The sequence below is a fragment of the Notolabrus celidotus genome, chromosome 1, assembly GCF_009762535.1.
Source record: "Notolabrus celidotus isolate fNotCel1 chromosome 1, fNotCel1.pri, whole genome shotgun sequence".
Classification (NCBI taxonomy): domain Eukaryota; kingdom Metazoa; phylum Chordata; class Actinopteri; order Labriformes; family Labridae; genus Notolabrus; species Notolabrus celidotus.
This window is the reverse complement of record NC_048272.1, coordinates 32,613,533-32,634,301: the sequence shown is the minus strand read 5'-3', so window position 1 is coordinate 32,634,301 and position 20,769 is coordinate 32,613,533. Positions and strand designations below refer to the sequence as shown.

The 20,769-nt window shown below is 40.3% G+C and overlaps 1 protein-coding gene across 1 annotated transcript in view; it reads left to right on the top strand.

Annotated features, from left to right (window-relative positions):
• Positions 1-20,769, top strand: part of mmp24 (matrix metallopeptidase 24) — an 81,821-nt gene that overhangs the window by 49,704 nt on the left and 11,348 nt on the right. The window contains 2 exon segments of the mRNA XM_034705150.1: positions 5,239-5,400; positions 10,722-10,936. Of these exon segments, the coding sequence (XP_034561041.1) occupies positions 5,239-5,400; positions 10,722-10,936 (377 nt within the window).

The following is a 20,769-nucleotide window of genomic DNA, read 5'->3' as shown; positions in this document are numbered from 1 at the left end:
ATTGACACAGTAGTTAATTGTCACCCCTCTCATTGAGGTCTTAATTTCCCCCACTCTGTCTGACTCTCTCTGCAGCCAATAAGCAATTTTTTGCCCATTAATCTTTATTAATACCAGCATAAATCCAGGTCGTGGCATTTGTAACATCTCCGCTTTAGGCAGAGTGTAAAATGTGCTTTGTTTTCAGCTTTGTTATATTTTAGTTCTCAGCTGGATTCAGTTTGCTCTCTAAACCTCTTTTTATAGAAAGTCAAAAAGATGAAGAAGCTGCAAGGACAAACATGAGAAAAGACGGTAATCCTCTAGAAGGGCAGAGACAGACAAACATACAGAGAGTGATCTTAAGCTCCCAATAAGTGATTGAACTCAGGGTCGGGAATTACACTCACCAAACACATTAAACCATTATAGTTTGTCTTTGGTGGTACAATGGTGAAGACGGCCCTCTGCTCTGACTGCTAACATTTTCAATTCCTGACATTTTAGTTCCTTCAAAATAAGAGCGGCCATTTTTCTGACTTAGAAATATTAAGGAATAAAAAAAGAATAAAAACCTGCCTGTGACATCTCCTATAAAATGCACATCTATAAAAGTGTGTTTTTAAAAGAGGACAAGGAAGTGGCCAATCTGATCCCCTCTGGGAGGTTGTTCCAGAGGGTCAGGGCTCTGACAGAAAAGGCAGAGCCCGGATAGTATATAAAATAGATAAATACAAATAAAAAAGCAGTTAAACAGGTGAAGTCACATAAAAGCAAGTTGGTGAAAGGGATTCAAAGATTTAAAAGATGTCACTGACTCTGTGAGCTTTATCTCCTCAGGGAGGTTGTTCCAAAGTCGAGGGGATCTGTTGAGCTTGATCCCCTTTGGACTTGAGCCTGTTGAGTGATCTGGTGTCATATGTTAAAACCAGTTAGAAGCCTAGCTGCTGCGTTCTGGACCAGTTGGAGGTGAGAGAGGGATTTATCTGTGATACCAGTGAGGAGAGTTACAGTAGACTAATTGGGAGAAGATGAGTGCATGAATAACTTTTTCCAGGTCAGCTTGTTACAGAATTGATTCATACAATATGGTAAGATTTTTAAATGTAAGGCATAAGTGTTCCTGGAAGAGTTTTTTGTACTTAAGCAGAACTTTTGGAAAGCCAAAAAGCTAATTTCAGGCACTGCTTGCTCAAATTGATCCCCGGCACATAAACTCGCCCCTGCCTAAGAATGAACATTTTATCAGGAGAACTGCTCGAGTTGAACAAAGCAGACTCTGTGGACGAGTCAAACTGGGATTACTTGAGAGACAGGTTTCATCCCAACATTATCAAACATCATCTTTATCGCAGGTCGACAGATGACTGCAGGGCCAAACATGATAGAAGGAGCGGTTATCATCACTGCAGGGAGCCGGAGCAGACTATAGAGCGACCACGAGGAGAGTGGCAGACACAGAGAGAGGGAGCACTGGGATTTCCTCCAAGCCCGTTGTACATGAAGTGTACGTCTTGTGCCGTTAAATCATCTTTATCTTTCCTGCGACATGGAGGAAAGAGAGGCATAGGGAGCAGAGAGATAAAGGCTGGTGGAGAGGAAGTGGGAGGAGGAGGAGGAGGAGGAGGAGGAGGGTGAGGAGCAGCAGAACTGTGGTGAGAGATGAAGAGCTTAAAAATGAGAGCGGAGAGGGATGAAAGAAACAACACAGGGAAAGAGAGAGGGTGTGTTTTTGTGAAGGTGTCAGAAAGAAAAGAGGGAAATCAGGGAAAAACAGAAAAGTTAAGGCTGCAATAAAAACCTAGATACAAATTGTTTGATTTATTACCCACATAATGTTAAACAGATATTCAAACTCAGGGGAGACATTTTTCTGACTTTGGTAATACTCTCACTTTTCCTCCAGAGCCAATTATCATTTGAGTGAAATGTTCAAACCAGAATTGGACGGATTATTGGGAAATTTTCAAACTCTTCAAATATGAAACACACCACATGTAGCTAATGGCTTTCTGTTGGTGTCACCTCCAACGTGTTACTGGAATATTCATCTCCAAAAGTTTGGAAGCTATCTAAAATGTTGATAAAAACAGAATGTAATGGTTTTACAAAAAGTTGGGACAAGGACTTGTTTAATATCATATTACATCAGCTGTTCTTTTAACAAGACTCTATAAACATTGGTGAACCCAGGAGACCAGTTTCTGGGGATGAAAGTGAAATGTCCCATCTGTGTTTAATGCAGTGATATCCACTACAGAGTCATGTCTGTTTTTAATGCAGTGATTTCCACTACAGAGTCATGTCTCCCAATATTTTGGGAGCTTTTACACCTTTTATTAATAGAGGAGAGGACAGCGGATAGCATAGGAAACTGGGAGAGAATGGGGGAGTAAGTCTGCGCCGAGTCATGTCATTTTTAATGCAGTGATTTACACTACAGAGTCATGATCAACCTGTTGATCATTAACCTCATTAGTTGGGAGATGTTCCTCAAGGTGTTTTTTTAACATTACACAACATTTTCAGTGTTTTGTTTTGGCAGTAGTCATTCGGTCTTCATAGAATCATGCTAGCTCATTACAAAGAAAAGAGAGGAGGAGAAGAAATAAAGGAAACACAGATTGATTGCAGAGCTGTTTACCCGGAAAGAGACACACAAAAACAAAAGGTCTGAAAAGAAACTGTGGCATTTGCACACTCCCTTTGACCATCTTTGTTTTAGTCTACAAGTCATCCATCCGGCCTCCGAGGCTGTAATCTTTTAACGGACAAGCCTGGCTACAGAAAAAAGATAATTATGTTCTGTAATTAGGTTCAAACAGAGTCAAACCAATTAAGGAGCCGATGAAATGTATTAATTTGAGCTCTGTGTTCTGAGTGTATGAAGTCATTAAGCGTATGACAGCAGCTCAGAATCTGAGCTCTTCAGATAATAACAGAGAGCCCTGCTTCAACTGAGCCTGCGAGAATACACGACAAGAACCTCTCTCTTTATTAGTAGACCTGACGTTAAAGTAACAGCATGAAGGGAACACGTCTGGTTGCTGGTATGTCATGCTTCAGCTGGAAAAATCATACCCTTGAGAAATAATTTAAGTCGTCCATCTGTGTTTGAGTCATACTCTCCGCTCTTCCTACTCCAAATTCTTGCATCATCTGCAATCATCTGTGTCCTCGCCACAAACGTCCTATATTTAGGCCCTGTTACACCTCCCACTTCCAGGGTGTTGTTTATGGGTGAAATACAGATTAGACTGATGGTACTTTGTGTTACACTTGCACTTGTATGCTTCTTAGTTGACCAAATTATTGATCATAATGCAGTCTGCCTTGTTTTCAATACAAATCTGGATCAACCTATCCCAGTACTGTACCTGACGCTGTCTTTCAAGTGCATAGCTAATATATGTGTGTAACTATTTAATGCAGTAGGCTACATCTGATTGTGGGGCATCTTGGACTTTTATTTCTCAAATATTAGACAAAAACTCTGAAAACTAGAGAGGAGATTTGGACCGTCACAAAGCAAGCTACCATAAGTTATACAAGATACCAGATGTGACCGTTTTTGCAGAGTTTGAAGGTTTCAGCATAAATTGGAAGAAAGCTCTGAAGCTTCATAAGGCTTCATCCATCACTACAGTAAAAGTTCTTCTGATGAAGCTATTTTTTTCTCTTGGTTAAGTACCTTGAAGAGTTTTGACACCAATTCTTCAAAGTTTTTATGGTTACAAATTAGTTGTAGATGTATATCAGTGCTTGTAGAAGAACAGACATCACCTTGGACCACCTTTTCCCAAATCTTCTGAAACTTTATTGATGAAATAACTATTTAACATTTTATTTGAATCAATAAGTCAGAGAAAAACATACTTAATACGAGTTATCTGGACTATAAATGTCACCAAATTAACACAAGAACGATTTAAGTAACAGTCAATATATTTACACAGGACGTAGTGACATGGATATACTCTGTGTTTTATGTGTACCTTATTTATTTCATCCATTCCCTTATTGTCTTTTTTTTCTACCTTGAATTTCAGCTTTTTTATCCTCCTGTGTTCCTCTTTTTTTTGCTCTTTATGAATCCATGATTGGCTGTCCCCAGTTTACTGAGTCCTCATTTGGTGATGGTGATGGGCTTTTGTTGTTTTTATTTTCCCATATTTGAGATTATTTATGCGGGCCTTGTCAGGCCATAATTGAGAGGTTAGGACAGTGGGTACAGACTGAAACTGTGAAGAGAGAGTGGGGGGATGATGTGCAGCAAAGGGCGACAGGTCAGATTTGAACCCAGGCCTGAAGTGTCTGTGCATGGGGAGCAAACCAAACTATGCCCCAGGTTTGTTTTGATAGTTTGATATTCAGAAAAGCACTTTCTGTTACATTCTGGTTGTATAAAAAGTGCTGAAAGTCTGATTATTGATCGATATATGTACAGTATTTTGTTTGTAAATCAGTACCCTTTCTTTTGCCTCGTTGTTAACTCTCCTTAATGTAACAAATTTGAGCAATGATACACTAGACTGTCAAGTGTATCTACTCGGTTGTTTTCATATTCCACATTCAGCTTGTGCACTGGCATAATTTAAAGTCCTGGAGCAGCAGCACATTATTTATACAGTCACAGATTATAAATTTAAAATCTCACTTTGTGCAGTCATGACTTTCACTTGATGTGGCACTGAACAGTTTGCCGCACTCCAAAGTAATCCCCATCAAGCTGCAGCGTTTGAAGAAGTGGCTCATGCTGGACCTTAAAAAAAACAGGAGCTTTGGATTCTCACAAGCTGACAGTCGCCTCCGTTTCCACAAATTCGTCTTTTGAAGTGCGCTTCATATTACACTGCTGATGAGTCGACAGCATCACAGTCTCACTTTGGCTCACTTTTGCAGCATGTTTCTGTCTTCGGTCTTTTCCATTGTGTTACACTGGGGAGGCTTTGTTCTGTTTTAGACCAGAGGGAGATGTTGAGGAGGTAATTTTTTAAACTGAACACAAACTGGCAGAAAGACCGTCAGCAGCATGAGGTGTTTTTTTTTACTGCCTGTTTTACTGCCTGATTTCTGCTGACAAAAGATCTTTAAGGAAGCTTTTTAAGGACTCATCATTTTCCTTGTCTTCGTTTATATCTTCCTGCCTTCACACTTCAGTGTTTCTTTTCTGGTCCTCTTCCCCCCCCCTCTCTCTCTCTCCCTCGATCTCTTCTTTACTCCTGTTTTTAATGCTCCCCTGCCTCCTTCTCTCTGCAGGTAATGATTTGTTCCTGGTGGCGGTGCACGAATTGGGTCATGCGTTGGGTTTGGAGCACTCCAACGATCCCAGTGCCATCATGGCTCCTTTCTATCAGTACATGGACACACACAACTTCAAACTGCCGCTTGATGACCTGCAGGGCATACAGAAAATCTATGGTGAGTTGTCAGCTGATTTATTCATCAGGCAAACAAACTTTTCCCCCTCTGTGTTTCAAGCATTTCAAAGATGATGTTCTCTGGGGCACTACCCTCATCTTGTTTGTTATTCTTTTTTTTAACTTTAATCTTGTGCTGGTTTCATGAGTGACATACCTCCTCTTTCCACTGCAGTTAGAGCCCCTCTAATATGTCCCCATTATATAAGAGCACTAATATTCTACTGAATTGAAATATACTCAAGCTGCACTGATTTCTCACTTTACATAACTCATATTCCACAATCACCTGACAAATGTATCCTCCCATTCTGTCCGTCTTTTTTAACAGACGGATTTTAGGTCTCTCGTTCTGCTCTGTCATTGTCGTCGCTCTCCTATACCAGTGCTGTGCTCATACTTTCAGCCCCACATCCTCCCCTCATCCACCTGCAGGCTCTGGTTGGGGATTTAAGATATTATTTCATCACTCCTCAAATTTCTGCATGTAACATAAATCTGTGAGGAGTGATGAGGTCAGAGCCTCTACGCCAAGTACAAACAATGTTCTGCTGCTGCATTTTAAACACTAACAACAGAAACTGTCCGACTGAATGTCTTCCTGAATCTATCTATAGACTAAATTTAGGTTTGGAAAATGAGGTGAGTGCAGAAGAGTTGTAAACTTGCCTTTGTATTTACAGCCAGCAGGGGGTCAATCCACAGGCTGCAAAAAGACAACCAATATTATCATAACTAAAGTGCTTCCCACCTGATTTTGTTCACCTAAGTTCACATATTTCTCAAACATTTATGTTAAAAGAATGGAGATAATTCCTTATTTCTATTCCTCCTATAGAAAGTATGACTTTTATTTTGTTAGTTAAGATCCTATCTCAACTCAAACCAAGAATTAAGCAGGTTATGCTTTTTAGAGCGTGGCTGCAACCTTCTGATCATGGATTACTAGACTCTGTTAACTCAGACTTTCTGCTTCAGGTTAATGTAAGTTACGATTTCAAACATTTCAATATATGTGATGCATCAGACGAGGATCTAAAGCACCCGCAGAGAAGCTCATCAAGAAATAAGTACTGAAAAGACGACACTGTTAGGCCAAATTGAAGCCCACACTCCAAGCATAACCTGCTCCCAACTATAGCCAACCATAACCAAATTTATGAAATTAAAGATAGCAGTGACCAAAGCGTAAAAATTTGTCATTTATGTCACTTTTTTGTACTTTGAGTAAAAGCATTTTTGCCAACATTGCCTTCCTGTGTTAAGATGAAACCATAAAAAGTGACTTTTGTTTACTTGCACACAATTTTTTTATAAATGGTGTCTGTCTAAATTATTTTTATATGAATGAGTTAGTGCTGCAAATTAGAGATGAATCCAGGTCTAACTTAAAGTTAGCATCCTTAAGATTTCAGTCATGGCTGATTTGACGACATCCTCTGAACCACTGGGGTTTAATACTCTGGCAAACACTCATTCAGCAGCTGCTTTGTCAGAAGTTCATCTGCTGTTGTACTCTCCGTTTGTGCAACACACTCTTTGCACACTGTTTTAACCGAAAAAGCAGACAGTAACAATATTTACTACACAAAAGTGTTTCATGCTGTGCACAGTGTCAGGAAACCGTAAAGGGAGATGGTTGTGTTGCTCAGGAGATATGTTCAGCTCTCTGCCTGCAGCTCTTCATCTATCAGCTCAGTGTGGGTGCTGCTGTTTCATTTCTCCCGGACGGACTGAAAACTCATCCACCGACAACAACACAAACTAAAATGACCTTTGACCTGTAGTACCGATGCATTATTAATGAACAATCAGGGTCAGTGCTAACCTCAGAGATAAATAATGTGTCCAGTGTGTTTCACAGTGCAGGTCCGCCATGTTTGCCCGTTGAACACAGCAGCAGGATGAAACAGTGTGCTAGTATTAGCGGTAACATGATGCAGCTGTGATTGACTGTAGGAGAATGAACTGTGACAAACAGCTTTGTTTACATGTACAGTTTTTTATCCTGATAAAATCATTCAGGTTGTGAATCTCAGTTTCATTGTTTACAAGGGATTTAATGTCATACAGTCTGTTGTTTACATTCACCATTACATTTAATGAGCAGCTGTGTTACATGCACTAAAGTGATGAAGACATCTTGAATTTTCTCAAGAACTACCTTCAAGCACAAACAAATACAGCGCTATTTCTCTTGCATGTGTTTTTTCAGCACCCTGATGATGGGAAGTTTTTGTCAGTGCTCTGCAGAAGATGTATTTTTATGCCCTTAATAACAACTTACCACCATCTGTGTTTCTAAGAACTACACAGTCCATTGGGTAGGTTTTGTACCTATGAAACTAAAATTGATTTACCATTAGATGAAGTTCATAGAAGAGACAATAAGCACATTCAAAATTCAACCTAACTTTCAATCTATTATATTTTAGAATTTCTGCAGCCTGTCAGTGAAATTAGCCGTGCTCCTTATCATAGGTAACTGTAAGTTTTATTATAATCAAAAGAGGTGAGTTATAAAAAATAACCCTCATTGCGTTGCTAGGAATAAAGAAATTGTTGGCTTCTGCATAGGTATAGGGCTACCTATGACATATGCCATGGCATAGATTCAATTTAGTCCTTACAATGCAAGAAATATGCAACTAAAAATGAAAAGAAACTGAAAAGTGAATACCAGAGTGAAAAACATTTAATATTTATAATGCAAAGAGATAGATGTTCAGATAGTATGAGTAAGTTGGGTTAGATTTCATGGAAATGTGAAGGTTTATCCTGAGAAGACCGAGAGATGAGGTAAAAACATTTGACTTCACTTCAGACCTAAAAGCAAAAACTTGCAGAAGCAGCACACCTTGAATATTAATTATTAATCTTCGGGCCCAGAGTGAGTTCTAAAGAACTGTTGTCCTGCGGCAAACAGCAGCACGGGTGTATGAATGTAGAGCAGGTTAAGGCTGATATTAATACTCAGAGCTGATCAGTATTTGCCTGGAAAGAGAAAAATTTAAACAACAAAATACTCGACTTTGTGTCTTTTGCTTTGTGTTCACACCAGGGACGCTTTGTTCTATTTCAGAGAAGCAGCTTCACATTACAGCAAGCTCTTTTTCCTTTAAGTGCACAAAGATCTGTGGAGGCCTGTCAGAGGCAGACGCACACCCCGAGACGCCTTCTGTCGACTCTGAAATAATCATGACAGCTTCTGTTGTAATGTGGTGAAACATTTATATGTGATGCAGGGACACAAAGATGCAGGAAAAAAGACACATAACTTAAAACAAACATGTCTGCTGGGCCAGAAAATCTCTTTTGAATACAGAATATTTGCATCCACGCTTCTTTAAAAGCGTGAAAAAATTTGTATTTAATCAGTATCACTCTGCAGTAAGCCAGATAACACAAAGTATCTGTGACATTTATGACTGGATTTTTCTTTGGAGACTCTGCTCACATCTCTTTTAAGCCTCAAAGCAGGAAACATATTTTTGTCCTTTATAAACAAAAAATGATCTGAACATGAAAGGTCATGATACACAGTGACATTTTGAGTCAGTGTCTCTGGGAAATAATGGCCAGTGTGGACAAGAGCCTGTTACTGTATCCTGTTTTTAATCACTACTCTGATTTTAAGTCTGTTAAGGTCCCTTTTTGAACCAGATATCACACTTTTCAGGGCCTCCAGACCCAACTGGCTAAAACAATAATAATGCATTGCAGAACATGGGAGTTTCTGGTCCACAGATACCTTGGTTGGTTTGTTTTTTTTGGACCAGCGACTCCTGTTTCTGCAGGTTAAACCTTGTTTTTGACATAATATGTACCATAGTATTAGTACCATATTATAACATTTCCAAAGCGAGGCTGTTTCGCTTTCTGAGCAACACAGAGAGACTAATGCAAGCTTTTATAACTAGGTTAGACTACTGTAATGCTCTCTTTTCTGGTCTACTAAAGAATATAATAAACCAAATGCAATTAATTCAGAATGCAGCAGCAAGAGTTTTAACAAATACCAGAAAGAGAGCACACATTACACCTATTTTAAAATCTTTACACTGGCTGCCTTTTTCTTTTCAATTTGATTTTAAAGTCTTTCATTAGATTTTAAGGCACAGCATGGCCTCGCACCAGACCACATATCAGAGATAATTTTAGTGTATGAACCAGGATGGCCTCTCAGATCCTCTGCTCCTCTCTTTTAGCTGTTCCTCAGAGGAGAACAAAAACTTTAGGTGAAGCTGCTGGATATATTTAGGCTTTCAAACGTAAACTAGAACGTATCTATTCAGTCTGGCTTTTCTGTCGGATTTAACAATTGTATTACTTTAATGTTTTATATTTATTTAATGTTCTTTTTTTATAGTTTGATTTGTATTTTTAGTGCCTTTATTTATCTTCAACTTTTATTCTTACCCTTTTTTATTTTATTTTATGTTTTAATTATTCATATTCTTATTGTTATTGTGATGCTTTCACTTGTTTTTAAGTACATATTTTTTATTGTTGTTGGTGTGCCTTAGTCTCTTCTTCAAAATCTATATTTGTTTTTTAATATGTTTTGCCATTATTTTATTTCTACTTTTTTCTTGTTTCCAATCACTGCAAAGCACTTTGAGTTGCATTTGACTTGTATGAAAGGTGCTATATAAATAAAGATTGATTAATTGATGGATTGATTGATTAGCTGCAGGGGCTGCCCACAGGGGTAAAGTTGCAGCAATTACCAATAGTATATGTCAGCGGAGCTGAAAACTGCAGTTTCAGGACCGCAATCCTGGGAACGCATATCTAGAACCTGTGTTTCGTTGAGACAGTGATAGTTAGAGACAGGGTTACAGTCACACACTGATAATGCACTTTGCAAACACTAGATGTTAGGGTCGTAGGATCGCAGTCCCAGAAATTTGTTCCTGAATCTGCAGCCTCTGGGTCTGCAGACATGTGACTCTCAATTACAGCCTGTCTCACAGAAACATTCCACTGTAGCAAAACTTTTTGTACCACTTAGTAATTACGACCTCAGTAAAAGGGAAGGGGTAAGGTTTATAAATAACAAGTTATAATTGTCTTGAGCACATCAGTCTGAATCATAAAGTTGGCTTCTGTCTTCATGAAAACATGAATGAATCACCCCAAAAAGCCATCAGAGGGAATTCAACTTCAGAGCTCAAGCTTACATAACTCTATGACACGGTGAATCATATTATTGTGAATCATTGTGTTCCAGTAGTTACAAAAAAAAAACACTGACAGTATTAAACTTATAGAAATGAATCATCTCAGGGTAAAAATTCATCTTGTTGTTTTTTTCATCAGGCATCCCCACAGCCATGCTTGAGCCCACCAGGCCGTTACCCACCTTACCTTCTCGACGGATCCACTCCACCTCAGACCGAAAGCCCGACCGTAACTCTCGTCCGGCCAGGCCATCCGGAGACCGGCCTGCGCTGCCTGGAAACGGCAAGCCCAACATCTGTGACGGCAACTTCAACACTGTGGCCTTCTTCAGACGGGAGATGTTTGTCTTTAAGGTGAGCAGAGGCACAACAAACACACGGTGAACACAGGGGTAAATCTGAAAAGCCTGAGCAGATGTTTGGTGCACTGATGCTCCTCCAGCCGTCACATGATGCAGAGCTTTGTCTGAGTTTGATGATGAAATGTTTTAATCCTGTTAAATGCATCCTGTAGACTTGCAGAGCTTGTTAATGTCAGAAAGTACCAACATATAAACGTTCTTTAGAAGCATCGCCAAATGTTGCATACGCAGGAAAACACTGCATCTCATTTTAGCTCATTATTTTGGTGTTGCCGTGATGCACGGGTCAGTATTAAACACATTATATACTTTTTATTTTTTTATTAATGTTGTATTATTGATTTCTACGTCATGTGAAACTATAAAAAGGCTCAGCTTCAGGTTTCAGTTTGTACTCTGTTAAGGTGAGAAGTCTTCCTCAGGAACAGGTTTACAGACTCCTGCAGCCGTGTTTACCTTCTTTATATTCTGCTCCGAACACAGCCGGCTGGACTCTTCCTGTTTGCGTGCTTTTGAGCATGTTTTTGCAGCAGAGTGCCACAGAGGGCTGCAGAAGTTATTTTTATATATCTGACCTGCAGTGGAGAGAAGACCAGTTATCTGATGTTTCCTATCTGCTCGCTGCTCACTCTCCCACCAGAGTTGGTGAACCCTCATTTTGGAAACACAATGCTTGATGAGCTCATTTTACAGCTGATGAATTAGCCATGGGGTGTCGGCTGTTTGCTCTGACAATGGCTTTTTGCCAACCCCACGCTCGATTCCTTCACAGCTGCACCCTCACATCCAAATATCCTCACTTCTGGCTCGATAAAGCAGCAGTCCAGATGACCAAGTGTGGCCCTTCAGCTAACTCTGGAATTCATCGCCTGTATTTTGACTGATTACATGCACAGTGAATAAAAATGTCAGATGTTGAATGTCCGATGGTCTACCACTACAATGAAACATATGAGTATTTTGTATCAGTGAGGTATTTTCAGTCATCATCTCGTCTTCGCCATGAATAAATGGTTGTTAAAAACTTTTATGGTCATAATTTTTATCACTGAAAATTTAGAGAAATCCGTCTGGGTAAAAAATATGGCTGTGCATTATAATAATAATAAGAATTGATACGACCTATAAAGCACTTTTCTAGGTACTCAAAGACGCTTTAAATGAAGTGCAGAAAATAAAATAAGGTACAAAAAAACAGAAATGGGGAGGGAGTAGAGGTCATGTGTTGTTGGGTTTTTTGAACAGAGAAGGAGTTCCAGAGAGTCGGGGCAGTGATGGCAAAGGCTCTATCCCCAAAGGTGCTGTGTTTGGTCTTGGTGATGGGGGACAGGAGATTGGCATCCGAGGTGGCCAAAAGGGGATGTGGCATTTGCGGAGGTCAGTCAGGTATGAGGGGGCGAGGTTAATGAGGGCTTTGTAGGTGATGAGCAGAATCTTGAAGTTCTGCGCTGTATGGACAGAAGGCGCTGAAGGATGGGTGTGATGTGAGCTCTGGAGCGGGAGTGGGTGAGTAACCAGGCAGCTGAATTCTGAGCATATGGAGTTTTTGGAGGTCAGTGGAGGGAAGGCCATAGAGGATGCTGTTGCAGTAGTCCAGTCTGGAGGTTATGAAGGCGTGGATGAGGGTTTAGGGAGCATAGGAGGAAAGAGAGGATCTGAGGCGTTCAGTGTTGCCAGGTCGTCACTGGAAATAAGAATTTGTTCTTAATGACTTACCTGGTTAAATAAAGGTTAAATAGAATAAAATAAAAGTGTTACAGGGGGAAGAAGGATGTTTTGGTTATGTTTCTGATGTTTAGTTTGAAGGAGGGAGTGGGGTCGAGGATGATGCAAGGTTACAGACTACTGGTGAGGGTGTGACTGTGTGACTATTGATGCTCATTGAGAAGTTCTGGGTGGAGGGGAGGAGGGATTTGGGGCCGATGAGAATGATTTCAGATTTATTGCATTTAAGTTTGAGGAAGTTGTTGCTCATCCAGTTTTTTAGGTCAGTGAGGCAGTTTGTGAGGCTGGAGAGAACTACAGGAGTGATGGTTTTTGTGGAGATGTAAAACTGGGTATCATCAGCGTAGCAGGGAAATTGTAGTCCATGGCGGCATGTTCCTGTTAAGTCGAAACTCAGTTTATCATGATGCAGACACAGATTCAGGAGCATGGAGCTGTTCTGGATGTAATTAATGGCTGTAAGCAGCCATAGAGCGGGAGTCATGAGGATGTATAAAACAGGCTGACACCGGGGGATTTGGATAAAGCTTTATTAAACATTAAGTGGAGAGGACCTGAGCGGACAGTCCCTCTGCAGCTCAGAATGTAAAGATCGCTCAGATGCTGATGGTGTGATGGGCTTGATTCCCACCAGAGCTAAAAATGTGTGCTCTCATCGTCAGATAGAAGAATCAGACCTGTGGCATCAGGTACCTGTTACAGCTAACCACAACAAAAACAAGGTTTAGAAGTGAAACATATGAAAGGAACGACACACAAAGATTTATGGTTCATTCTCTAAAGATCTATTGATTGAAAACACAAGTTCAAAAACAAGGAAACAAAAGGGATTGGAGACCCAGAGGCAGAATGAGGAAAAGATGGGGAGGTGACTAAACTAGCCAAGAACAAATAGTAACTTAAGAAGAAAGACTACAGGTGGTCTCCAGCGCAAACTAAAACAACAAATGATAGCAACAAACCCTACAAACCATCAGTGGGAGGCAATTCAACAATTATTTATTGGCTTATTGTAATATGATTCTGAATTTGACGTTGAACTCACTGTTGTTGGTTTAGGGAGGCTCATTAGGGGATCTGTCATAGCTCTTGAGCATGATGAGTCCCCCCTTTAGGACCAAAATGTATACGAGGAAAGAAAGAAATAGAAAGAAAATGGATGGGAAGGAGGGAGGAGAGGGATTGGTTTGAATTTATAATAGTGCCAGAAGAGGCGTGGTTGGGCTGTGATCCTGCTCCTGAAATTTTACTATTGAGCATCAATCAATGGGGACAACAAAATCCTGCACACTGCAACCATGCTGCTTAGCGAGTTTATGTCCAAGAGAGAGAGAGAGAGAGAGAGAGAGAGAGAGAGAGAGAGAGAGAGAGAGAGAGAGAGAGAGAGAGAGAGAGAGAGAGAGAGAGAGAGAGAGAGAGTCACGCTCTCTGCCACTCTAAATCACTTTACAATGTCAGCATTACAATTTAATTTAGCAGACATACCTCTAAGCATTAACAGCACTGAGGTGCACAGCAGGCAGACCAGAGAGACAGGGAGAGAACGTGAGCTGCAGTAACAGTGCCATCCATGCAGTGACGAGGTTAACTTAAATGTGTTTAGGATAAGAAATGGTTAAACTGACTCTTTCAGAAGAAGACAGAAAAGTCAGAGTTTCAAATATGAAACATCTGTGTGTGTAAGAGCGAGAGAAAGAGAGAGAGAGGGGAGCAGGTTAGAGGAGAAGGAAAAATCCATTTTGATGTCTCTGATCTTTAAACTGAATGTTAGAAAAGGTCACAGAGCCGTCTGTCTCCCCGTCTGTCTTCCCTCCAGCCCGTCGATGTTTGTCTCTCTCTTTTCCACCTGTCTGTCTGCGCTCTGGTGGATATCTGTCTGTCTGCCAAACTATCTCATCTCCCTACCTGCCTGTCTCACTCTCTGCATGGATCCGTCTTCCCCCCTCTCTGCTCCTCCATCTGTCTCACTCCAGTTTCCTCTGTTTTCTTTTGAATCTTTGTCCTGCAGACCAGAAAGATTTTTAACCTGATGGGAATAGCACCTCTAAATGTAGGCAAACAAAACTGCTGTTTTGATGTTTGGTTTCTGCCCCTAAGGGTGGAAGACTGCAGACAAACCTCAGTCTCTGGCTTCACAGTAGGACGTGCACAATCATCCTCTCCTGATTTTCTCCTACAGATGTTTGCTGCAGGGTTAAAATGTCTCACAGCTTCTGCATTTTATCAATAAACATTAAAACACAGGTTTATGTTGAGAGAAACAGCCAGCCTGTGCTGTTTTTCCAGGGGAGAAAGTCATTAATAACAAAACTGCATCAGGTCACCAAGAAACTGCAAACGCAGGTAGTTCAGAGCATGTAAAAGAGGAATGTATGGTTTGTTTTCCTGCAACACTCGTGGAGGCAGGAACACGGTGCAAAGGAAACACACCGTTCTTCTAATCGTGGACATGGAAAAGATTAACTGCCGCTCTGTCGCCTTAATATAGATGTTTGTTTTTTTAAAGAAGCCACCACAACCTGATTATTGCAGCTACCTTCTCCAGTTGCAGCAGAAAGTTTCTCTGTAAATGAAATCTAAGATGCAAACCTGACTCGTTTGTGTTCAGGAGATTTTCAGACTTGATGAGGATCACATTATTTAAGTCTCCTCTTGAAAAAAGTTTGACCTTTGTCTGTTATCCTCTTTTCTTTTCTTCCTACATCACCTCTTTTTTATTATCATTTAAATTTCTTATACATTGTTACCATGTTTTTATATCATATTGCTTGCGATTCTGTTGTTTCACCTTTAAAGCCGTTTCTGAAATGGTGCTTTATACATACTTTTTATTCAATTAAGTAGTTAGTAAGTTGAATTTTGAGATGATTTAATCAAAAAGTGCTTCACAAAATATCCCCTTAAAAAATAACCAAAACAATACTGACAAGAAATGAGCCAAAATCACAGAATAAACTGCAAATATTAAAGAATTTTTCTTAAGTTTCTTTTTAAAAAAATCAGTAGAAACAGTAGTGTTCACAAAAAGATGATCAACCTTCAGTCTTTTACACCACACACAGTCTCTCATCATCCAGCACCTGCCTGCTCACATACAGTTTCATTTTTTCTACATAATTTTTGCACAGTATTATCATAGGTTGATATTATGTTATGTATTTTTATCTTAAGAATATATGTTTACTATTCTGCTCTTGTGTTTATTGTTTTTGCACCAAAACACCAAGATTAATTTCCTCACACGCGCACACTTTCTTGGCAATAAACCCGATTCCGATTCTGAAGTCAACCCTGAGAGAAATGAGCAGCTGTTCCAGGCGCACTCAGCCAAAACAAGATATACGTAGGTAGATTCATTTATTTTTGGCTCAGGTTTTATTTGAAGGTTTACACACACATGCAATAGAAACAAACAAAACAACAAATACACAAAAGTAACTAAAACAAAAACAGAAAATAAGAAATACAGAGTATAGCATGTGATTCTTATGTGGCAGTTCTGCTAAGTTGTTTATTCTGTCTTTATACCAGAGCTGTCAAATGATTTTTTTTTAGATTGTGATATTATCAATGTAAAGCAGATTTAGGAATCATATAAATGCAATGAAATGCACTTTATGATCACAACATTTAGATTTATAATTCAAATAAAGGCTGTCCTGCTGCACCAGTGTGCTCTGAAACTATGACTCTCAACTGAGCCGTCTGGGAGATGTAACCCAGGACTTCCACCAGTTCCCTGTCTGGTCCGTCTAAGATCCGCTGCTGTCCGGCTCCATGCTCTCTCGTCCGCCATCACCCACCATTTGCGTTTTCAGAACGAAGTACGGAGCAGGACAGCTGGAGTACGAGACTGTGGTTTTCCTGCTGTAATTACTGAATCAAGGATGCTCCTCCTCTCCTCATCCATGTTGTCTTTATGGTCCTCTGAAAACTTCTGACCTGTTGACTTCAGGCCTGGCTCCGCTCATCATGGCGGTTTGTTGTTGTAGTTAAGTGAGATACGATTTGGTGATAACACTGAGTGTTTTATTCTGAAAATTAAAGCTGGGGTTGGTAGTCTCGGAAAACTAGCATGAATTTGAATTTAGCATGTCTTCATGACTCCATCTAACCCTTCCCCCCCTCCCCTCAGAGCTCCTCTAAAACGACGCCCCTGCTCACATGCACGAGCGCCACTGACATATGATCGTGACTGATTCAAAACCGGTCCTTACCAAAACATTATCATAGTGAAAGTTAAAAACACAAACAAACATGGCTGCTGTTAGTACTCACAACTGTCATGCTAGCATTATCCAGTTGTACTGGTGACACGATACCAGGAGAAAAGTTATAATGCATATAAAATTGTAACATCTACTGTTTGTTAAAAGTGTTCAGTGTAGATGCTCTTAATTCCTACAGTGTTGACAGTTAGTGAAGGCATCAGGAAGGGGGCGGGGGTGTTAGAGAGTGTGCGAGCTGGAGAGGAGAGACAAGCAGAAGTTTTTCATTCATTCAAACATTGATTGTTGCTTTGTTGATTGGCGTGATCACGGTCGACAGTGACCGGTTATTAAAAATCAACATGTTCACGAATCGGCTCGTCATCACTACAGCGTCCGGACAGACGCTACAATTCATCTACATTTTCTGTAGGACTTACTAAATGTCATTCATTCTTTTGCTTGTCAGAGCGCCCGTGGTGAGAGCTTTTTAGACTCTGATCTGGACTACAGTCCTGAGCAAAGCACCTCATCTGGTCCAGTGTTGCCAACTCCTCAATGAGGAAAGTAGCTATTGGCTGTCCTAAAAGTCGCTAGAAGTCGCTAAATGACGTCATCGCCTAATTTGCATAACCTGAATTGTAATAAACGCTGTCAGAGAGACTTGTAACGTCGAGGGAGAGACATAAAGAGGTTAAAAACACCCAAAATATGTTTATAAATACACGTAGGACCCTAAAAAATCTAAGTAAAATATTTTTCAACAATATAATTTTCGAAAAATTTGTTGTATACAGTCTACATTAACTATCTAAATGGATCAGCCAGCTGTGTCTTCGTACCTGAGCGATTCATTTGCATTTCGGAAACGGAGGGGTTAACATCTCTGCTCTGACTGCAGGTACGAGAGACTGCTGCACATCTGTGAGTGCTTTGGGACAGGGGAGAGGGCCACTGCAGCACCCGCTGCTGATTTAGAACGATACATGCTTTCATTTCAGAGTCTCCAAAAGTCTCCAGTAACACCAGAGAAAGTCGCTAGATTTGTCGCTAGTCGCTTTTTTGAAAAAGAGTCGCTAGAGGGTTCGGTAAACTTGCTAAAAATAGCGACAAAGTTGCTAAGTTGGCAACACTGATCTGGTCAGAGGGGACAGGCCCGAAGTCGAGCGAGAGGGGCAGTCAGTAGAGTTAGGGGAAGCAGAGGCAGGGGACGGGGACTCGGAGTGCACACTGGGGAAATGTACGCACAGGAGTCGGGCAGAACGACAGAACGGGATTTGATTGGTTTAAAATTCTGGGACCCAAAAACAGTGATTGGTTGGTGTTTTCCCAGGTTTACTCTGGCTGTAGATAGTAGCTTTTTTTTGCTCTTTTTTAAGAACACATTATGTATTGATGCCATCGGAACATAAAGATCATTTTAACCAGTATAACAAAAAGTGTATCTAAATCTGACTACCAACCCCAGCTTTAACCGGATGTTTTAATTTTGTTTTGGTGCCTGACTTCCTGTCCTGCTCAATCTGCCCTGTTGAGATTGATACGTTGTGCTCCGGCATCCGGCAATAATAGAAGTCCTGTGATTCTGATCCAGAGGACTCCGGCACACTGGATCAGAGAGCAACGGAGCGGAGCCAGTGGAAGTTAACACATTGATTAGAATAAAAACCTATCAGATCCGATGCTGTGACGGATTGGAGACTGACCGGACACAGACCTGGTGGAATTTGGCCGTTAAAGTGAAGTGTGCCATTCAAAAGGACAGTAGCATCATTATTTTCCAACATGGCATCTGCAGGAAGTAGGAAGACACTGCAGTGGCTTTACTGCATTGTGCCAAAAGAGACAAAATAGCATGTGATAATGAAATAAGATGAAATAATGCATTACTTCTAGACTGTAATTGCATTAATGTGTTAATGTTGAAAGGCCTACTTTATACAGTAGAATCATATTCTCAAGTATTAAGACAAATAGGTAAGCAATAAATTGTTCCCGTTTCATAGAACAGCTCTATACTTTCTTTTAGTGGCATTAGTCTGATGTTCTATGGCTACGCAGGTGTAAAGACTTTCAAACCAATGTCCCAATCTAGGTGTCTCGATGCTCTCCAGGCTGTTACAATCCAGTTAGTAAAGAATTGATGTTCATTTTTTAAAGTCTCAACTCAGTCGGAAGTAGTCCAAGGATAATCGCATGAAGGCGTTTATCTAAGGGCATATATAGTTCACTTTATAGCTGAAAGAAGTGTATCAGGAGTGGACTTAATGGAGAGAAATGCTGCTTCAAGCCAAAAGGATGGCTCAGACTGTGATCAAAACTCAAAGACACACTCAACAGCGACTTTTATTTGATTGACAGCACCTTCCTGAGAGAAGTGTGTTACAGCTTCAGACAATCCTGAGTTTCACACTTTATGCTGTGGCTTCATTAAAATAATACACAACAGAGAGCTGCGTCTTTACTGCCGACTGTCTGCCAGAAACAAATATGAAATCACAAGAGCCATTAGTTTTATTTTCCCAATAATTCATCTCAGGGAGGGAGGGAGGGTGCTGTAATATGTTAGATTTCACACTGAGAGAGTTTATAGCCTTCAAAGAAACACAAAAGCTTTTCTAAACTTCAAAACTGCATCATCATCATCGACCAGAAAAACAAGTCTGTTCTTTTTTCATCTGACTCTAGGACGGGGGGATATTTAGACATAAAGAGTGCTGAGAGCAAGTGGGTGTTTGAAAAGAGACGCTCATTATGGGATGTTTCCTCGGTGAGAAACGCTCATGGTTCCTCTCTCTGGATATGAAGCATTGATTTTCTTTTCTTTTTTTCAGTCGGGGTTCAAACAGAAAAGCATTAGCGGCCAATGGATGATGCTGGATCACGAAATGCAATGTGTGTGTGCAGCTGTGTGTGTGTGTGTGTGTGTGTGTGTGTGTGTGTGTGTGTGTGTGTGTGTGTGTGTGTGTGTGTGTGTAGCACTCAGTGGGGACTGTGCTTGGCTGTGTCCTAGATTCACCGAAGCCAAATGATAATGAGCTAAGATTGATGCTCGCCTTCGTCTTCTTTCTTCCTTCCTCTCTTCTTGTCTCTGCTCCCCTTTTTACTTCCTCCACTTGTCTTGCATCACCCCACTTTCTCATCTCTATCTTTGTCCTTTTCGTTCCGTTTGTCTCCTCCGCTCTGTGTCGGTCGTTCTTACGTCTTATTACTTCTCCTCTTACTCATTGTTTTCATCTTTGTTTCACAACTCTTCTTCTTTTATCCACGTCTGGTCCAAGAGGTGGGGCACTAAATCAGGCCCTCATGTGCAGAATGGACCAGTTTGTGCGCACACTTGAGGACTTTTTGTCAAATATGGTTTCTGAACATCTCTGATAAATGTCATGACCAAGGAGAGGAGAGACACTAAAATAACACGTTAACTGATTTATTTTTAAAAACTTACACCAAGACATGACCGAGACCAAGACAATACCAAGACATTTAGGGATTGAGAAAGCGTCAAGACCAAGACCAAATATATATATCAATGAAAATTATCATGATGAGAGTTCACAAAATAAAAGACTTCTGTTTATTTTATATAAGTTTGATTTAAATACAATTGACAGCAACAAACAAGGTTTGGTTTTGTCTTTGTTGTCTTTCTTTTGATGCGCTGTGAGAGCCTTTTAGCTTGACCGATCTACAAGGACACAAAACAGGCCCACCTTTGAGTTGCCTTTGCAAGTAATGTTGTCTTCACAGATATTCATTCAGACCAACTAACCTCACAAGCTAAGCAAAGTAAAAAAAAGTTGTCAATATGAAACTCTAACTGCAATAAGTTGCACTGATAATGCAGCGTTGACATGTGCACAAGTTATTTAAACTCTATATACATGTATTT